The sequence below is a fragment of the Camelina sativa genome, chromosome 1 (assembly GCF_000633955.1).
Source record: "Camelina sativa cultivar DH55 chromosome 1, Cs, whole genome shotgun sequence".
Classification (NCBI taxonomy): domain Eukaryota; kingdom Viridiplantae; phylum Streptophyta; class Magnoliopsida; order Brassicales; family Brassicaceae; genus Camelina; species Camelina sativa.
In genome coordinates, this window is record NC_025685.1 from 12937415 (window position 1) to 12958989 (window position 21575).

Genomic DNA, 21575 nt, shown 5'->3' on the forward strand with positions numbered 1-21575 from the left:
CAAATTATTATTATTATTGCTACAGCACAAGATTATATATTTTGTTAGTTACTTTTTTGTAATTTGTATTTATCTAATGTAGTTTTTTATTTTGACTTATTTTCTTTGTTTATATATTGTTTATTTGTATATTTGGGGTTATATAGTGTATAGATTTGTATATTTATGTTTATTTGTATATTTGAGGTTATAGCTATCCCTCCAAGATGTCTATGATCCAAGAAAAAGGAAAATTATCTGTCTGTAGCAAAAAAAAAGAAAATTAAAAAAAAACAAATTACTAAAAATAAATATAATCCTTGCTGTAGCATGGATTATCCCTAGTTATTATTATATATCATAACGGTATAGTCATTATCAGGCTAATCTTTAGGATAATTCGCTTTATATCACCGGCCTAGCGTTATGTAGATTTCGTGTATCTAATAGATGATTTCTGTCTTTTGAGTCCAGAGTTAACGTCATCGAAAAGTTGTCTGGATACGAAGAAACTAGAAAATTCTACTAACCTCGGAATACATTTCATTTCAAAGATTTGACAGTATGATAACTGATTGGTAACATTTTAAAAAAATTGTTGCTCTATGTATTATTTAAGCAAAATTTAATATAAAACTAATAAGAATAATAATAACAGTTATTAAAAACGTATTAGTTAATAAAGTCAATAAACATATAAATAATAAAATAATATTAATTTACACATGGTTAATTAATTGTTTTTTGTAGCAAAGTTAATTATAAAAATAACGATGTAAAATCCATAATATTTTACAATCTTATCATTTTTAATCTACACCTATTTTTATTTCAAATAAGAATAAAATCAATAATATCATAAAATAAAGTAAAGACAGTAAAATTTGTTTTTCTATTCAAACCATTTTCAAAAAAAAATTATATAACTGAATTTTCAAAATATTAATTAAAAAAGTAACTCAACTTACCACACCTTAACTCATGGGAATTTCTATGATTTTGAGTTATGTTTTGATTTGAAAATTTTACAAAAAAAAATAATTCAAAAATTTAATTCAGTCATTAATCAACACAACTTAAACTCAAATTCAAATTAAAAAAAAAATCATGATTGATGACATTTTTGAATGATATAAAAATACGAATTATAATTCATAGTTCGGAAAATGGTAACACTAATTATAGACCTTATTTGACACAAGACCAGAAAAGTTAGTGGAGGAGACAAGACACACAAAAATGATTGAAGATGGTATAAACATAGATATTTGAAATACAAGATAAATATATTTTTTAAAAAATATAAAAAAAAAATATATACTTGTGTTTTGTGTATTTGAGTGGATTTTCTAATAATTCCTGTGAAAAAGTGTTGTCAAATAGTTTAATACAAATTCTAAAAAACCGTATTACTGAACGAGAAGAATAAAAATATAATTTTCCTGTTTTGTTTTATTTTGTTTCGTTTCGTTGCAAGATAAAGTGATTAAGGATGATGATAAAGGACTTAGAATTTCATGAATATGGTGATAAATCATTATCCAAGCTTGTAAGTTGTAGGATATTGTATGAAACATTTTAGGGGGAGATTGTCAATTGTAAATTTTGGACAATGTTTCTATTTCTATACCAGATAATGTTAATAAGTTTGGAAGCTTGGGTAAATTTTGTAAGCCACAAGAAACATTAATAGGAGGACCACAAACACATTAAGCTACGTTTATTTTCTAATAATCCGAGATGGTTTTAGACAAAACGTAAGGTTGGATATATACAAAATCAATAAAGATTACGTGATGGTCCTAAATAGTTAATGACAGCAATTTAATCATGTTTGGCTGTTAAACACTAAAGACCAATCCACCTTCAGCAACCTTTCTTACTTTGACGAACCTCATTTATGAGCTGTAAAATAGATATTCTATATGATTATTAAACCTTAACCTAATTAAGTAACAACCTTTAATTTCTTTTGACTAACCCAACTCAATTGGTTGAAACAAAAGATACATTGTCTTTTCGATATCCCAAGTTCGAGTCTAGTAAATGGATTGAAAACTCTAGAAGATAGAGAGATGTGAATCATCCGAAAGTTAAGAAAGTGAGAAATGTTGAGTAGAAGTGCAAAGCCTAAGGTTAAGGTACTCGAGGATGGTAGGCTTTATTTCATCATCATCATGCGCACGAATGACGAATGGCGAAACAAATCTACTCCCTATTTTTATATTTGGCAAAGCGTTTAGGGTTTAGTTAATTATGTTTACATCATTCTTCTAAAAATATTCTTTCTTTCTTTCTTTCTTTCTTTCTTTCTTTCTTTCTTTATTTCTTTCTTTTTTTTCTCCATAATGAAAGGAAAAATAAATTAATTATGTTTTCTTCCTTTCCCACAAATTCATTGTGTATTACTTGACTTAATACCAATTTTTAAATTAACTTGATGAACTCCAAACTCAATTTAAAATTAATTTTGAAACCTATAAAAGATCTAATTTTTTTGAATATTTTTTTTTTGTATTTTTGGAAAAAAAAACTTAAAATGTGGTATTTTGAGGAATTCATTTTTTTTTCTTACAAACAAAAAAACATAAAATTAATGGAACTGGGCAGAAGTAACAAAAAAAACTTTAATTAACTGACTAACCATTCTAACCATTACCCTATAATATTATATGTATCTGTAATATTGACAATTTTACCAATACACTACAAAAAGATTGTTTTACATCATATATTTTATATATTTGTATCACATTTAAATGATGTTAAATAATTTGCATCGTTAAAATAAATTATTTATATTTTATTGATGCAAATAATTTGCATCAATTGAACTAAATGTTAGCTTCAATTAGCGGAATCAACGTTTAGTTACATCACTTATAAAAAATGTTAAAAATTTTACATCATTTTTACTAAACTGATAAAAACATCTGTATCATTTATCAAAACTCATGTAAAATATTTCTATCATTTTAGAAAAATTGATGTCAAAATCAAAATTATAATAAATTATATGAATTTTTTGTTTTGTTTTAGTATAATATTTAATTATTTATATTTTAAATTATATTTGTTTATATATTAATTTGATGCTATATATATATTAATACATATTATTTATACTATACTAGGTGATTATTCGCGCTACGCAGCGAGTTTTCTTTTCTTTTATTTTTGTTCTTTTTCTCATTTGAAGTGTCATGTTTTGATAATTCGATCATTATAATTTCTAGTTTTCTTATTAATCACTAATGCAATTGAAATTGACGTATGAACATCTAGTTTTTATATTAAAGTAATTTTCTAGCTAGCAACATTTTCAACAATATCACTCACGCAAAATAAAACAACCCAACCCGTTCTTTTTTTAATATCATAATAACTAGTTATCATATACTCACTAGCAACCTAACCCTCAATCAATCAACAACGGATAACACAAAACAATTCTAATAACAATCCAAAACATAAATCAAAGTCATAAAACCAGCAACCTAACATTCGTTCTAGAAAATTAAATTCCACTCTAGCATCTTATCAGAGATACAGAGCAATCAACCAAGCCTCTAGAACATCCTCCTCTTCATAGTCTCGATTCCACGATCACACTTTGCCTTTATCTGTACCACAACACAAAATAGAAGCGTTAGTATTACCAGAAATACTTAGAAAAACTGATCCTAAATTTGAGTTACCTAATTGATTTCTAAATCAAAAATCTCAATAAATACTATCCTAAACTAACAAACCCACATACAATTAATTCAAAGATTTGATTACCGATCAATAATGCCATATACTCCTGAAATTTAAAGAGAATATTTTTAATTTAAAGAGAATATACCCTAAAACTACCCTAATCGAGTAAACGATCTACATCTACCTATAAATACATGTTAGTCGTTTAGGTTAAATTCATCGTATCTTCTCCAATTTCTTTGTTTCATTTTCCCATTATTCTTTACAAATGGCGATCATTTTTCCAATCACAGATTTAATACAAAGCTCTGGGGTACCTTTAGTTGTGTCGAGAGTAATAACAAGCCGCTGAAAAGTAGAAACCGCGGTATTGATTTTAATGATACCGGAAACCACCGCATGTGTTTCATTTCTCTTCCTTTGTTGCGGTAGTTTCAATGCGCTTCCAAATCCTGAAAGCTCATCTTTTGATAGAAAGTGAAGCTAAAAATTCAAGGGTTAAAGAGAATTCAAAATTAATCATGAGAATTTGCCAAACATTCTTGATTATAGAGCAATTTCTTGATTATGTTTGAAGAGAAAAGCAAAAAAAAAAAACTCGAGATGATACTCTTGCGTAGAAGACACGTGGGGGCAAGGGTAAGAAGTAAACGAAAGACATGCGTTTATCTGAGAATTAAATGCCTTCTGGCACACTTTATTTTAAATGTATATTTCAAATAATAAAATATAAGATTATCGTATGTACATTGCAGATTTTGAACAAATAATATGAAGTCAAAAAAATTGTAACTTTTAAAATCATGATGATTATGATGCGTATAGTGAAAAGAAAATTACAAGATTTAAGGAGTTCAAAATTTTTAAATTTTTAGTGATGATTACATTTATACGGTTAATAATGATTACATGAGTACAAAATTTTCTTTTACGAAACACTTAATAATTAGAGATTTTGATTAATTCTGTTTTTTTATTAACCTTTTTACGATTAAATCACATCCTAACTATTCTTACTAATAAAACTGATAACTAAATCTCTATGAGAGATTATAAGAAGAAAGGGTTTAAACAAAGGAGAGACACATAATGATCACATGAACAGAAAAAAAATAATGTAATAATTTTATACTTTTTTAAAAAAACATCAATTCAAAATATTAAACATATTTTATAGAGAATATCATACTGCTAATTGTAGTGTCTGTTTTATCCAACAAATTTTTAAATTTAAGCCATAAATAGATTCTTTTTCACAAATAATTTTCCTAATTAAATTGATTTCTCCATCAATGCTTATAACAGTTATTGGAGTAATTAATCAAATTCATTTCTATAGAGATATCTATAACTTTGCAACGGATCATAACATGTAAAATAATTAGCACAACAATATATTATTTTGTTTTATTTTATATTTAAATTTTGTTCGGTAATATAACCTACTTTGGTCAAAATAGATATTGTGAGAGTGTAATTTTTAATATCGAAATCATTATAACCTTTTTAATGTTTTTTACTACTTCTACGTAATCAAATTGAATTACATATCGATAAATATTACTCCACATCTTTACTCAATATTTTTATTATTTTTTATTTTTACCAAACTCATGAAGATATTAAATTTTCAAATATATCTATATTCTTCTTTATTCTTTCAATACTCATTATAGTACCATTTAGTCTATTGTTTTTTTCTATATTTTATCTTATCCAAACTAATTACAAAAATATGAGACTATGTGCGATCAATCAAATTATAATAAAATAAAAATGAATAGTGTATCCAATAGCTATGGATCATAATATCCGTAAATATTTCTTATGCTGTAAAAAAATTTCAGTTTTATTTATTTATCATGTAAACTCATTATATTACCATTTAATGTAGTCACCTTTTTTTTCCTTTCTAATACTATTTTATCCAAATTCATTACACAAATAATGTATATGATTCATCATGATCGATCTTACTATAGTAAAATAAAAATGTAACATATTTCAATCCGTTACAAGTTATATCTATCCGTAAATATTTTCCCGCGTTGTAGCGCGGATCCGATCCTAGTTCCCTTATAATATTACAAGCCAAAAAGAAGAAGAACGTCAATTTGCACTGTACCTTCACAATCAGATGTAACTTTTTAGTTTTTATTTATTTTATTTTAGGCTCACAAAATCTCAAAATAAGTAATGAAAAATCAAAAAAAAATCTTGTCTACAAGGAAAGAATAAAAATATGTTGACCAAAAAAAAAGGAAAGGAAAAACAGAAATTAGTGAGAATGTAGAACCAATTGCCAAAAGAAGGAAACAAATATAAAACCAACGAAATAAAAGAAACAAATATGAATTAATTAATACATAGTATTGAGTCTTCCATAAAATTAACTCTTTTTTTTGTTTTCTTTGGAAACAATAAAAATGTCATACTAACATTTATGTGATGCATTCTCTCCTACATAGATTCTTAATGGCTTTGAGTCCGGGGCAAACACACAAATCTAAGTTCTGCATTAGTCCTAAGAAAATTGAAAGAGTTGGAAAGAGAGGAGGATATAATGGCTTGTAAGAGTTTGGTAATCGGCCTCATAATTGTTTCTCTTTTTGGTCTTCACCAATGTAAGAATTTGTTTTAATTTTTTTTCTCCTACAAATCAAAACTAACCATATACAGTAAAACCTCTATAAATTAATAATGTTGGGACCAAAATATTTTATTAATTTATAGTGATATTAATTTATCTATAAATTAATAATTATTAATTTATAGATATATTTTTAATAGTTTAAATTTTAAAAATTATGAATTGAGACAATTTTAACAAAAATTTCGGATATTCAAAATTTTATGGTATTGAAATTGAATTTTTAATATTTAGAAAACATTATTAACAATAAATTACAAATACAATAGACAAATTCACCTATACACATGACATACATAAAATTAAATTTATGAATAATAATATAGATTGTTGTATTTTAATAGTCAATCAAACTATCGAAATGTAAATGATGGATATCTAAAAATTGAAAACTTTAAAAAAATATAGCTATATTTATGACATGTTACAAAAGATTTTATATCATTATATTTTGAAAATACAACATAATAGTTGTTTTGTAGATATGAGCTTTAGGAGAAACATACATTATATTTTTTTTCTTTACATACATTATATATATGTAAATTTACATGATTATTAATTTATGATATTATTGGGACCATATTTTACATGGGGATTTCAGAAAAATTATTATCTTATTATCTTATCAAATTTTGTTATTTTTTACACTGGCCCGACTTGGGACTAACAAAATTTATTAATTTATAGTGTTTATTAATTTATAGAGTATTAATTTATAGAGGTTTTACTGTATATGCAAGGTTTTATTAGCATGTGTGTGTTATTTTCAATGTATATATATTTACATTTTGTTAAAGCCTTTTAAATGTACGTATTACACAGTACAATTAGTCCATACGAATTAAGTTTGTTACATGGAGACATGGTTAGTAATATTTTTTTTTTTTTTTTGTATATGAGCTAATAATGAAAGTATTGTTTGGTGCATAATATATGCAGGTCAAGAAGATTATGATTATGAGCATCCAAAGGGAATAGAAAGATGTTTTACGCGATTTGTTGGAAGGCCATATAGATTGGAGGATTTGTGCTGTGTCGAAGCTCCTTGGATTTGCTTCGCTGGCTACCTTACGAAAGAATGCACCAAGAGGTGCCCGCCTCTTCGAGAAGGTGTACCTCAGCCTCCACCGCCGCGAAAAGGAGCAGCGCCGTCTTCACACCTGCGAAAAGGGGAAGCGCCATCTCCATCACCCATGTCATCTCTTTTTTAATCAAGTCTTTCAATAAATAAATAAACCTTTTGGATGAAAGTATGATCTCTTAAAATATTTAATTTAAACCATCAGAGTCGAAAATAATTTTCCATATTAATCATTTATATTGGTTCTTAAAAAGTGCAATGACAAATTGTAAACAAATATCCCTACCTATTTTGCACATATAGTTATGAAAATTGGTCATAAATGTGAATGATCAATTTGTTTTATGAATTATGAGCTAACACAATATAAAAATATTGTTTGACATGTATGATATTTGCAGGTGAAGATATTGATCATCCGAAGGGAATAGTGTTATAAGAGGTGTATGGGAAAGTCATGGACAATAGAGTATTTCTGTTGTATCGAAGCTCCTCGGAGGTATATGAAAATAGTGTTATATGATATTTGATGTCTCACCAAGTGCACATCGCTGTGAAGGAGCACCGCCCTCTCTATGGCTGCGGAAAGGAGTAGCGCCGTCTCCACAGCCTTCTAGTTCTCTATAGATGTTTATATGATGATGATGCCCTATATATATATATATATGTCATGTCAAGTCGTCTTTAATCAGAAACTCCTTTTTTTTTTTTTTGGTGTAAAACCTTTTTGAGTTTTGAGTTGAACCGACCGTATGGGATCTTCGAATAATAATATACTTATTACTTATTTATGTCTTTACTTTTGTTTTAACTTTAGAGTCAGATATTATAATACTACTTTGAAATTGAATTTATTGATTTGATAAGTTCGATGTCACAAAAAAATTATTTTGGTTTGATGAAGACCAAGTTTTCATGTTGGCGTGCTAAGTCTCTTGTGGTTTAGTATTCCTTTTAAGTTTGAGAATTGTATTAATAACGGATAAAAGAAAAAACGGCGTTACCTGAATTGCAAGAGCCGACTGTTTCTATCTACTGTATACTCGATCGGTGTAAGAAAATGGAGAAAGTGATTGTTATAGAATGTTTGCAACGGATAAGGCCACAATGCGTAAATGAGGTAAACGTAGAGTCTTTGTCCCTGATCCTAATGAGTGTTTTCAGTTGGGTCAGAATATCCCAAATACATTTCTAGGAAGTTCTTGGAGATAGTTTAGAGTTTGGTAGAGATTAGTATACAATTCTAGAATGATATAACATGAGAAAACAGGTTGAAGCTTTTGCTTGTGGAGAAAGAAACCAAACCATGAGAAGCCTCGGCCATCACGGTTCCCTTGGCCTCCAGCTAGCATCTTCCTGTTATCGGTCTTTTACAAAGGAGTTTCTGGGCTGAAGGAGTCGTCATATCCAACATGATGGACTCATCGTCTACATTCAGTCCCGGCATTTTCAGTGTTGCAAACTGGTAATTTACAAGGCCTTTCCCAACCAATCCTTCTTTGACCAACCTGCATACACTAGGGTCATCTATGCCATCATCAAGGGAGGAACTGCTGTAATGTTTTTAGTTTCAGTTTCTAAGTCAGTAGGAGCGACCCTTTCAGTGTATGAAACTGTTGTAGTAGCCTCTAGTGTGGTTGTACCAAGAGTAGCCTCTGTCGTGGCTGCAGTGTCAACACCAGAGAATTCTCTAAAGTTGCCGCGGTATGAGAAGGTTCAAAATCAAGATTTGGCCCTGTTTCACTCACTAGCTATGCTGTGTTTGCGACAGTTCTTGGAGCTGTGGTTTTGATCTAGTGTCATAGATTGTGAACATTGTCTTCTGAATGGAATTAACGTTTACGCTGGATACAAAATTTCTTCTAGAGGATATGTTTATGGTAAATGTGTCAAAGAATGTTGAATAGATTGGATTCAATTCTTTTGCTCAGAGTTCCGTTTCCCCTTTGGTGATGATGCTCCTGGTTATAATAACTTAGCCTAAAGCACTGAGTACCCAACGCAAGTTACACAAAAGAAAAGGCAAGTCCACCGCTTTTTCCTGTATTATGCAAATGACACCATCACAATCCATGATCATTTATATACCTAGTTGCAGGACTTTTTGAATAACACAGATGATAGTGTTACTTACATGTGCATGCAAAGCTTCAGGGCACAGTTGGAGACTACTCCTGGTTATAATAACTTAGCCTACATCTGTTATGATGCTTTTGGTTTTTATTTTTTGGGCTTATCTTTGTTCTTTATGCTGGTTGAGTCCAAAGTGCTTTGCATCTAGTTATCATCCACACCGAGAGATTATTACTCCTGGTTTATAATGTTTTGGCCTAAATCTGTGATGATGCTTCGGGTTTGGTTCATTCAATCTTAATGGAGAAAACAAAAAGGCAACCAACAGAGGATTTTTTCACATGAGTCTTAAGATAAAAAGCAGTTAATCTTACATAGATTACTTGCATAAACAAGCATAAGTAAAGCTTGTAAATAATCTTCTTGATTTTGGTATGCTCTAAAGCCATTTCTCACCATCGATAAAGGAGATGTTGGTGAAAGGAGCCGCTTCCACATCCGTGAGTTGCTTCGCATAGGGAACTCGTTCACTATGATTGGCTCCAGGTCCGTAGCACCGATGTTCTCCATAATACACCGTCTTTTGTGTCTTGTGATCTCCCATGTCGTTCCACCCATCAAGAGAAACGACTTTTGACATGTATGTCTTGGAGAAGACAACTCTCGCATATGGTCTCCACGCACGCCCAAGCCAAACTTTCCCGCTTCCTTTAATTTGGCAATTCACAAAAACAAATCCGGTTCGACCTCTTAACGTGTCCTTTCCGTTTGCCGTAATACACCCGATTGTATTCTCCTTTGCTACGGAATGAATTATGCAATCCTGAAAAGGAGGAAAGTATATGGTTTCGGATGGTTAATTACATGTCAAAATTCTATGTGAAAAACGTTAATAATGATATTGTTGTATCTTTTTTCTTACCTCGTAAAGCGATCTCCCATTACCGAATATGAAGTCTATAGATCCTTCGATGAAACACTCTTTGAAGTAATGCCGTCCTTCTTGGTCTAATAGTGTGTCTTGGTTCCCATAGAAGCCACATCCATAGAAGGCAACTTTGTCACCTACAATTCTTAGAGCCACCGCTTGTGCATCGACTGCTCCGGGGTTGGGTGCGGGAGACGTGTTCTTATACCATGCAAATGACAAAACGTTAAGGGTAGAGAAGTTTATTAGAAGCCATAAAACAGGAAAAAAAAAAATCATTAGAGAGAAAATTTGGCTATACACATCATTAAATCTAACTATCCACCAACGAAGTAAATAATTCATTAGAAACTATAAAACAGAGGAAACAATATCTCAAAATTTTGTGTAAGAAAGAGAGACAATCATTACAAACCATAAAACAGAGGAAGTTTTTAATTAGATACTCTATCAAATTTAAACTATCTACGAAGGATGATACATCTCTTTAAAACCATAAAACAGAACAAAGACCACTTTAATTATTTTCCTCAGTATCTTAAGTTCCAAGCAAAAACATTTCTATGTTATTAAAATGAGACAACTCAACGAAAAATTCCATAGAAGTAAGTAAATTATACTTCAAAATAATATAAGAAAATCAGATAATTACTCTTACCTTGAAACTTATGTTTTTGGCCGTGAATTGATCTCCATAGAGAGCCACGGAGAAGCTTTCAAATGTTCCATGGGATGAAGAGGCTGTGTTGTTCCATTCAATAGATGTCCTTAAGAACCCCATACCTTGCATCACAAGGTTGTTCTTGTTCTTAGGAACAAAAACTCTCTCCCTAGCAAAAATAAAAATATAATTAGACACAACATCTAAATATTATAAACAAAAAGAAGAAGATGAGAGTGAAAGACTAACCTATAGATGCCAAAATCAATGAGTATGAGGGTCTTGGTTACACTTGAGCCAATGCTTGCATCAATGGCATCATGGATCTTTGTGAACCTTCCACAACCTTGAAGAGATACCTTGAACACCATAGTGTATCCTTTGGTTGGAAACTTTGAGAACTTAGCACATTTAGGAGAATCCATCTGAATTGGAGAGATAATGGATAGAAAGAAAATGAGGAAAAGCATGATAGAAATAGTATATCAAGAAGATGAAATGTAGAGAAAATTTTGAAGAGTTCAAAAGCTTTTTTAAAACTTGGGGAAGATGAAATGAGGAGAAAATTGTTAAGAGGACAAAGCTTTTTCTTTCTCTTTTAGAAAACTTGGGGAAGATGATGATGATGATGTTGGTCAATTAGTATCCCAATTTTCATTTGATATTTCTTACTGTCATCACAACTAAAAATTCCCTGAATTTTCTTAATTTGTTTTAATTTTTAATTTTTCACCTCTTCAACTTCGTATGCAATGTTTCTATATTCAGCAATTTATGTATATGGTTTTGTAGTTTAGGCATTTAAGAAATTTGAGACTCATAAACGTCCTTATGAGTTGGTGTCATAGCTTTTTTGCACATGATGCTTTTAACGCTAGTTATCTAATTTTAGTGTCTATTTTCGTTTCTGTAAACTAAATACTAGCATACATTTTGATTCTGCACAGTTGAGAGTAATTGATATCATGTACAGAGAAATAATTCTTCCATGATTAATGTTGTATTTTAGAAGCTAAGGTTAATGTGTAATTGTTCTCAAACACATAAAAAAAAATCTGATTGTTGTTTTGAGAAAAGTTCATTGAAGACCTAAATTATTAACACACAATACAAAAATGATATTTGTGTATGAAAGTTTACAAATACAAGTTGGGGTTTCTTCAAAATTTTGGATTTTTGGTTTAATTGATATCATATACAGTGACATAATTCATCCATTGATTAATGTTGTATTTTACAAGCTAAGGATCATTTAAAAAAAATAGTGTGTATATATAATAATATTTTATGATCATCTTCCAAAAATAATAAAAGATTGTGAAAGTTTAAGTGTAGTGTACAGATAGACTGAAAATAAGAATCATAAACAAAAAAATTATAGAAAACCAAACCAAAATGGTTTGTTTGCAAGAAAAAAAAGAATAAAAAAAAAATTGTTTATAAACCAAACCGAGCCTTGTTTAAATATAAACCGAACCAAATCAACCTCAAATATTAAAGCTTTTACTACAAGAATAGGAATACGCGGGAAAATTTTAAAGTCATTTAATCATAATGCTGCGGAGAGCATTGCTAAACCGGACGTCAATGATTTGGATTCGGTTTAGAACCGTTGTGGTTAACAAGAAAAATAAAATAAAAAAAGGATGTAGTAGTCAGTAACATTTTTTTTTTGTTTTTGTAATGAAGTTTAAAAAGATACATTTTCATCACATCTATATAATGTAATCATCATTTGGACTTTTACATCGAGGGAAACTGTCAATGATCGTCCCTTACCCAAAGAAAAGATTCCCTGATTTTTATTTTTCTTTAACCTCTTATGAAATATTGCCATTTTGGTTTAGTATAACAGAATATTAAATGGTTTTGTAGTTTGTGCAATTAAGAATTCTTACAGGTCTTTGAGGGTTGCTGTCTTTACAGAACTCGTGATGCTTTTACACTCATCTTCTGTTTTTTATATATTGTTATGTAATAAACCAACTAAATAAAGGCACACATTTTATTTTCAAGTATTTTGCTTGTAAATAAACTTTGTTTGGGAAAATCTCACAAAAACTTAAATTCTCCATACATATTTGTTTATGAAATTAAAGTTCATAGGGTACTTAGAGATTTCTTAATTACTGTATAAAAGCAATATACAGTATGTGTAAAGATTGACTTTTTCACCAGCACAATAAAAAGTCAACCTTAATAATATTCTACTCATTTAATTTAGGCTAACGAAAATCCCAAAAGATGAAACGAAAACTTGGTAAAAAGAAAAGGAACATATGTTTGACAAGAGTAAATGTATTAGAAATATAGAAAAGATTGCTAAAAAGGTGGTAAATAGGAACATCAAAAGAAAAACTGACCAAACAAAGGATATATACGAATTGATTACATTGTATTATGCCGTCCCTATATAATATTCACATTTTTTATTTGCTCACAGTATGTGTTTTTCTATATTAGAGAGTAAATATCATTATACTACCCCATAAGACACATCTTTTCTTGTTTTTGGGCAACCACCCATAAGACACATCTGCTGAATTACAAAATTTGCATGTATGAGGAAATAACATACAGTCGACAGCTGCTGCTGACCAGTGAAAACAAAACCATGAAAGGTTAGTGTGAGGCCTTTGGACCATCTGAAAAGTAATAATTTTTGACGTAGGTTTCATATTTACCAATTACGAAATTAATTTCTATATTGTTGGTAGAAAAATAACCATCTCTTAATGGCATATTACCGAAATTGCCACTGTAAATTAAGACTAAACAAAATAATCTTAGCAGGGTGAAAATAAAAAACAAAATTAAGAAAATACGCGGATCCTACAATACCCTCGTCGGGCCCAATGTTGAGTGTTGAACCGTCTTTAAACTGATTCATTTTTTACCCGAAAGATACGTTTCTCTTTGTTCTTCCGAAAATATTATTGGGCCTTAAACTTACTTATGGCCCAGTTCAAAATAAATCCATGCATTCATGCAATATAACCGGTTCGATATAGGACCAAAATCTCATATAGAAGGTTCGACTAAGCTATAGTGTACATCCGGAATCGTGTTTGCTGATAAGAAGGTGAAAGCATAGAGTCTTGCTTAAAATATTCTACTAATTCTTTGTTCTTTGTTAACTTTTACTGAAACTTTCTTATAAATATAATGTGTGTAAGTATGCAAAATTAAACCAAAAATTTACAATAGCGAGATAGATGTCGTCAGAGATGTAAAGTAAAGCATGCTGTTCCTTTTTGAATGGGGCCCCACCTTAACAAGGCCCCAGTACGAAGAGAGATCAAAATACATGTCGTCAGAGATGTCGGCTCCAGTACGATACGGCACGAGTTCCAACCAGATCAAAGACAATGTCTTTTGTTGGAGAGACTTCTTGAAACTCTACGCACATCCTCTCCCTGACTATCTTCCTTAGTGGCCTTCTTCTCCCCCCGACTTCAGGTCAGATTTCTCACATTCACATTTTTTTTTTTTTTTGGTGAACACATTCACATTTTTTTCGTTTCCTAAAATATAGATATTTTAAATAGTGAAATTCCAACAAGAAACTTAACAAAGACAATTTTAACACATGTGTTTTAAGTATTAATTAAACTCGAAAACAGGTAGTTCAAAGGTATATGTACGTGTATAACTCTTTAGACACACAGGTAGAATCTTTTACCAAACTTCTATTTTGGTCACAAAGTGAATACGCGATATAATCTAAAAGGCTATGGCGGTTCCCATAAAAGATATGTATGTAAGTGGCGGCTTGTGAATCTATAGAGATGAGTGGGATTATTATCATACTACTAAATAACAAAGAAAAGGTCACACAAAACGACTTATTTATCCTCAAGTGCTACATCGCACCACCAAAACTAGCAGTCACGGGACTACTTTACATATCACGCGTAATATATAAATATATAACAAATCATTCCTATATATTCTAACATCGTATAAATCTACCAACATGTATGCAACTAAACTTTATATGTATAAGAACAATGAAAAACACGAGTTTGGCGGCTACCTACGCTAAAGACACGAAAGAGATGTTCGAGATAAAGGTGAAAGCCATCATAGAGAGTCTTGAAATCGATGGAGGAGTTGGAAGAGGGAAGTCAGTTGATGGTGGTGAATTGTTATCCGTCTTGTCCAGTATATGGACACCGATTTTGCCACTTTTCTTCAATATGTTTCGACTCGTGAACCTAAGTGCAAGAATTTTTTTGAATCACGCAAGATTCACTGTATAAGATAAATAAAACTACCCTTTTTAATGTTAATAACATTGAGGTGAATTTTAAATTGTGTTATAGACTTACGTCATATATATGTTTAAGAGAAATAATTAGAACAAAATACAAGCCATACCTTTCATCTTCATGAATATGATTATGACTTTCTACAAATAGAAAATACGAGACTAGACATATATGACATTCTTCAGTTTATAGCTCTGTTATTTTAATAGTAGTATTTTGTTCCAAATAGAGTATTATGTGGGATATGTCCTCTTTATGTAATTAGTCTATACTTATGTCTTACTTTGGTAATTACCTTTTAAATACTTAGGTCAAGGTTGTATACTGTATAAAAAGGCAGTGGCCGTTCCACTTGATGAATAAGAAAACCTTTTGATACGATACAAGGTTTTTGACATGGTATCTGAGCAAAACCTAAATTTTTAGGCTATACGATTCTCTGTTGCTTACTCTGTTTCTTTGATCTCTTTTTTTACCTTAGTATTTTTTAATTTATTCTCATTGATATACTATTTTGATGTCGGGTATACTCTCTGGCACCGGTGTGACGGATGATTCCTCTATTGTGAAAGAGACACGGATACGCACTGCAGCAACTCGGCGACGGATTGATCTTTATGATCTGTCTTCCGGTGATAATCACGGTTCTGTCATCTCCCAACCACAAATTCGTGGTCCTAACAATGATGAGTGGGCGATGAATCTACGACTTGCTTTACGCGCAAGGAAGAAATTTGGGTTTGTGGATGGATCTATTCTCAAACCAGCTGACGACTCTGAAGATCTTGAAGATTGGTGGGCAAATAACGCGATGGTTGTCTCTTGGATTCGGCTGACGGTGGCTCCGAATCTGGGTAGCTCCCTTTCGCACCATGAAATAGCTCATGACTTGTGGACGCATATACAAAAGCGTTTTTCAGTCAAGAATGGACAACGTGTTCAATGGATCAAAACAGAACTTGCGAATTGTCATCAGCGGGGTCTAGCTGTTGAAGCATATTATGGGAAACTAACTAAACTCTTGACGAGTTTGGCAGATTTCCAGCGAGCAAAGACCATTGAGAAGATTGCTAAAGAACGAGAAGAAGATAAATTACATCAGTTTTTGATGGGGCTTGATGAAACGATTTATGGTCTCTTCTTTCCAGAGATCCTCTTCCCTCTCTCGATGAAGCTTACCAGGTTGTGGCTCAGGACGAGGAGTCTTAAGAAGGTTGGTCGTATGATGGAAGAGCGGCATGATGGGGTTATATTTGCTGTTCACACGACTTCTCGCCCACGACAACATGTCGAACACAAGGATCCAAATGCGGTGTGTACGAGCTGTGGGAGGAATGGTCACCTTGCTGAAAATTGTTTTTGGAAAATAGGTTATCCCTGGTGGTGGGGAGACCGTCCCCGTTCCAAGCCTACATCACAACAGAATTCTTGGAGTGTTGATCGTCGAAATTCTTTTGCTTCCACACAGTTTTCTCCCTCGGTTTCCCCATCCCCTTGGGTAAAACGACTTGAACCGGCTCGGGTAAATCATATCACTACATCCAAACCTGCTGTTGCGGCCCACACTTTTCTCACTGATGCAAGACCGGATCGGTTTTAGTGGATTGAGTGACCAAGATTGGAAAATACTAAGGGCTGTTCTTAACGAACGGAAAGGTGATTCTCATAAGCATCTATCGGGTAAGTTCTTTATTGAATCTTGGATTATTGATACGGGTGCTTCTAATCACATGACCGGTAATGTTGATTTTCTGTTGGATGTATGGGATATGGCTCCCATGTTTATTAAACTGCCGGATGGTTGACTTACCGTGATTACACAGACTGGCAGTGTTCGTTTAGGTTCTCAACTGCGGTTGAATAACATATTTTTCGTTGATGAGTTGCAATGTCACCTTATTTCCGTATCACAATTAAACAAAGAAAGTGGTTGTCTTTTTCAGCTGTCTCATAAGATTTGTGTTATCCAAGACCGCATCACACTGAAGATGATTGGAGCAGGTGAGGAGCAACATAGACTTTATTTCTTTAGAGGTTTGGAGGTCACACATATGGCACAGTCTGTGGAGAAGCAGTCTTGTGATGTGTGGCATCGGCGATTAGGTCATCCTGCCTCTAAAGCTATGGAGTTGTTGAAATTGTCGGATTCTAGTATTAGTAGTGGTTTTGATTTTAAGTCTTCGGATGTTTGTATTCGTGCAAAACAATCCCGTTATCTTTTTCTGTTGAGTATTAATAAAAGTTCAGAGAGTTTTGAGTTAGTTCACTGTGAATTATGGGGTTCATATCGGACTACCTCCATTTGTGGTTCTCGATATTTTCTAACGATACTTGATGATTACTCTCGCGCTTTATGAATTTATTTGTTGCCAAAGAAAATGGAAGCACCCACTACTCTTCGGAATTTTATCTTTCTTGTCGAACAACAATTTGAATGCAAGGTTAAGACCATTAGGAGTGACAACGGTTCTGAATTTCTATGTCTTACAAATTATTTCCGGGATAACGGAATTATTCATGACACATAATGTGTTGGTACTCCTTAACAGAACGACGGTGTTGAACGTAAACATCAACATATTTTGAACGTTGCTCGGGCTCTTCGTTTTCAAGCCCATCTTCCGGTTGAATTTTGGAGTCTTTGTCTCTTGACAGCGGGTTATTTGATAAATTGTACTCCCACGCCTGTTCTTAAAGGGAAAAGTCCGTTTGAAATTTTGTATAATCGTTCTCCTCCGTTGACTCACTTATGGATTTTCGGTTGTCTTTGCTATGTGCATAATAAAAACATGGCGGTGATAAGTTTGCAATGCGGAGTAATCGCTCAGTTTTTATTGGCTATCCGTTCGGGAAGAAAGGATGGAAGGTCTACAATTTGGACACTGGGGTCATCTCGATATCTTGTGCTGATGTGTTCCTCGAGCACGAGTTTCCGTTTTCTACGACAAAGCTTGATGGTTCATCATCGATCTCGCCACTATTGTTACTCCCGGCAAATATTGAGGATGGTTGTTATGAACTTGCTCCGGTCTCTCCATCTCCGGCTGTTCTACCTCCATCGTCTCCTCCTGAACAGATACTCCTATATCCGGTTGCTGATACGTCTTTGCCTGCTCCCACGACCGTCACTCCTACTCCTGCATCTGCTGATTCTGTTTCACCAGTCATCCTTCCTACGCTACCAGATGATGATGACACGTCTAGTATACACTCTCTCGACTCTGTTTCGGAAACAGAGGAACAACCTCTTGATGTACCAGAAATACAAATGGGAAAAGGTTGTCAAGCCAAGGTACGCAGCACTAGGCTTCATGACTATGTTACTAACACTACTCATGTCGGTTCTGATAGTGATTTTGTGGACTCTACGTGGTATCCGATAGAAAATTATGTTGATTGCTCTCGGTTTTCTGCTCCTCACCGCGCCTTCCTCGCTGCCATTACTGATGGTGTTATTCCTAAAACGTATGCTGAAGCTTTTAAGAATGAACATTGGCGTGAGGCGGTTAGCGGCGAGATTGATGCACCTGAAGAAAGTGGTACTTGGACTGTGGAGACATTGCCTGAGGGTAAGAAGGCTCTTGGTTGTAAGTGGGTGTTTACATTGAAATATCGTTCTGATGGGTCTCTTAAGCGTTACAAAGCTCGTTTGGTGGTTCTAGGTAATCACCAAACTGAGGGTCTCAATTATGACGAAATCTTCGCTCCGGTCTGTAAGATGGTCACGGTGAGATCATTTCTCGACGTCTCGGTTTCTCGTAATTGGGAAGTCCATCAGATGGACGTCCATAAAGCATTCCTGCATGGGGATTTGACCGAAGAAGTGTTTATTCGTTTACCTCCGGGTTTTTGTACGAGTGACAAGTCTCGAGTGTGTCGCTTACAAGTCTCTATATGGTCTTAAACAGGCTCCGCGATGTTGTTTTGTGAAACTCTCTTATGCTCTTCTTGACTATGGTTTCACACAGTCTATGGAGGATTACTCTTTGTTTACTGTGGTTGATGATATTGGTCTTCTTCGTCTTCTTGTTCTTGTGTATGTTGACAATTTGATTGTCTCCGGTAGTTCTGTGGCTCTAATCCAAGAATTTAAAGCTTACATGAGTTCCTGTTTTCGAATGAAGGATCTTGGGATATCAAAATATTTTTTGGGGATTGAGGTTGCTCGAAACTCATCTGGCATGTACTTGTGTCAGCGGAAATATACACTTGACATTATTTCGGAAATGGGTTTACTTGGTGCTAAACCTGTCTCTCATCCGCTTGAACAGAATCATAATTTGCAACACGCGGTTGGTCAACTTCTACCAAATCCATCTCGCTATCGTCGTTTGGTTGGTCGGTTGATTTATCTTGGTGTTACGCGTCCGGAACTGTCTTATGCGATCCACATTCTTTCACAGTTTATGAATGAACCGCGTACGGAGCATTGGGATGCTGCGATACGAACAGTTTGTTATCTTAAGGTTCGTCCGGGTCAGGGAATTTTCTTGCGTGCGGATTCAGATTTGTGTTTAATCTCTTGGTGTGATGTGAGGACTATGCTACATGTCCCCGTACTAGTCGTTCCCTTACGGCTTGGTTTATACAGGTTGGCAGATCTCCTATTTCTTGGAAAACACGCAAACAGGACACTGTCTCTCGATCTTTTGCTGAGGCCGAATATCGAGCAATAGCGGATACGGTGAGTGAGGTTCTTTGATTGCGTGAGTTACTTAAGTCTCTTGGTGTTGATTGTTTGTATCCCATTCCTCTTCATTGTGACAATGATTCTGCTATACATTTGAGTCGCAACCCGGTTTTCCATGAACGGACGAAGCATGTTCAGAAGGATTGTCATTTTATAAGAGATGAGATTGTTCGTGGTGTTGTAGCTCCTCTGCATGTACCGACAAAATTACAGTTAGCGGATATTCTTACTAAAGCTCTTGGTGGTCGAGAGTTTGAAGTTTTTCTACGCAAATTGGGTTTTTGTGATCTACATACTCCAACCAAAAATTTTATAAAACTATTTGACACAATTTTTCGAACCTCCGAGAATTAGTTATATTTCAAAGGATGTACCAAACCAAAATATATCTATATACATGAAACTAAATTGACATCATATTTGTTGAATCACAGATATGTTTATGTTAATTTTGTTTGAGTGTGAAGTACATTTTTGTCTATGATGGAGATGTGAATTGGTGAAAGGACTTTCCAAAGAAGTAAGTAAATTTCATTAATGTTTTTTATAATGAAGAGTCATGGAAACAAGATCTAATGATTAACATTTAGTAATTAGTAAAAAATAGTACAGTATATTTTAGTAATCAAGTGTAACTATATATATTTCGATTTCAAAAACATTTAAACAACTCTGAAAAGCTTCAAACCATTCAACTATTTGTTGCATTTCAATCAACAAATTCTTTCATTTCCTATTAGCCACACATATTCTTATGATTCATGACTAAGTTATGTTGCATTATCTAATGTATTGTATATTTGTGTACATATGACATATAAATGAATGCATAAATATAGATATATGTAGACATATCATATATGGTATAAGTGTTAAATAGCTAAAATTTGCACAACAATTGCTTAACATTTGCTTAAAACATATTTAAAATATGCAAAAAAAAAGGACTAATTTTTTGCTCTATGTAATAAGATGAGACAACTAAATCAAAATTTCCAATGAGCTAATAAGTATACCCAAAATAAGAATACAAAAACAAAGAATCATACTTTGAAGCTAATGATCTCAAATTTCCAATGAGCTTATAAGTATACTTTTTGCATGAAACCTACACTACTACAAGAGACATAACAAGAAGAACATAGATTTGTATAGAATACCTTGACAATGATGAGGGTCTTGTACTTGCTTGAATCAGGGACAACGTTGACAGCTCCCTGGACATTGCTGAAGTTACCAAGGTTGAGATAGATGTAATTGCACAGATAGAGAAAATGATTATGGTAATGATTATTATCATGATCAGGAGTTTAGAATTGATGAAACACAGAGAGAAGGAGAGAGAAGAAGTTTAAGGTGAGAAACGAGAGAGATGGAAGGTAAGTGAAGTGCATTACTCCATTACTTCATTACCATTGACGTATGCTAATCCAAAAATTGCCTCTCAAACATAATTTGGAGCCTTGTGGTTTGTTTTGTATAATAATCCAAACAAAAACATTCTTCTTTGTAAGAAATGTGAACCTAATACGTAACA

At 32.7% G+C, this 21575-nt stretch overlaps 2 protein-coding genes across 2 annotated transcripts; one reads left to right on the plus strand and one right to left on the minus strand.

Moving 5' to 3' along the window:
- On the plus strand, nucleotides 6245-8042 carry LOC104707450. The gene is made up of 3 exons (XM_010423806.1): nucleotides 6245-6305; nucleotides 7274-7528; nucleotides 7996-8042. The coding sequence occupies exons 1-3, from the start codon at nucleotides 6245-6247 to the stop codon at nucleotides 8040-8042; spliced, it is 363 nt and encodes a 120-aa protein (XP_010422108.1).
- Nucleotides 9928-11502, minus strand: LOC104707458 (putative pectinesterase 14). The gene is made up of 4 exons (XM_010423817.1): nucleotides 11327-11502; nucleotides 11075-11246; nucleotides 10411-10617; nucleotides 9928-10311 (listed from the first exon to the last, which is right to left on the minus strand). Exons 1-4 carry the CDS (start codon nucleotides 11500-11502, stop codon nucleotides 9928-9930), a joined length of 939 nt encoding a protein of 312 aa, XP_010422119.1.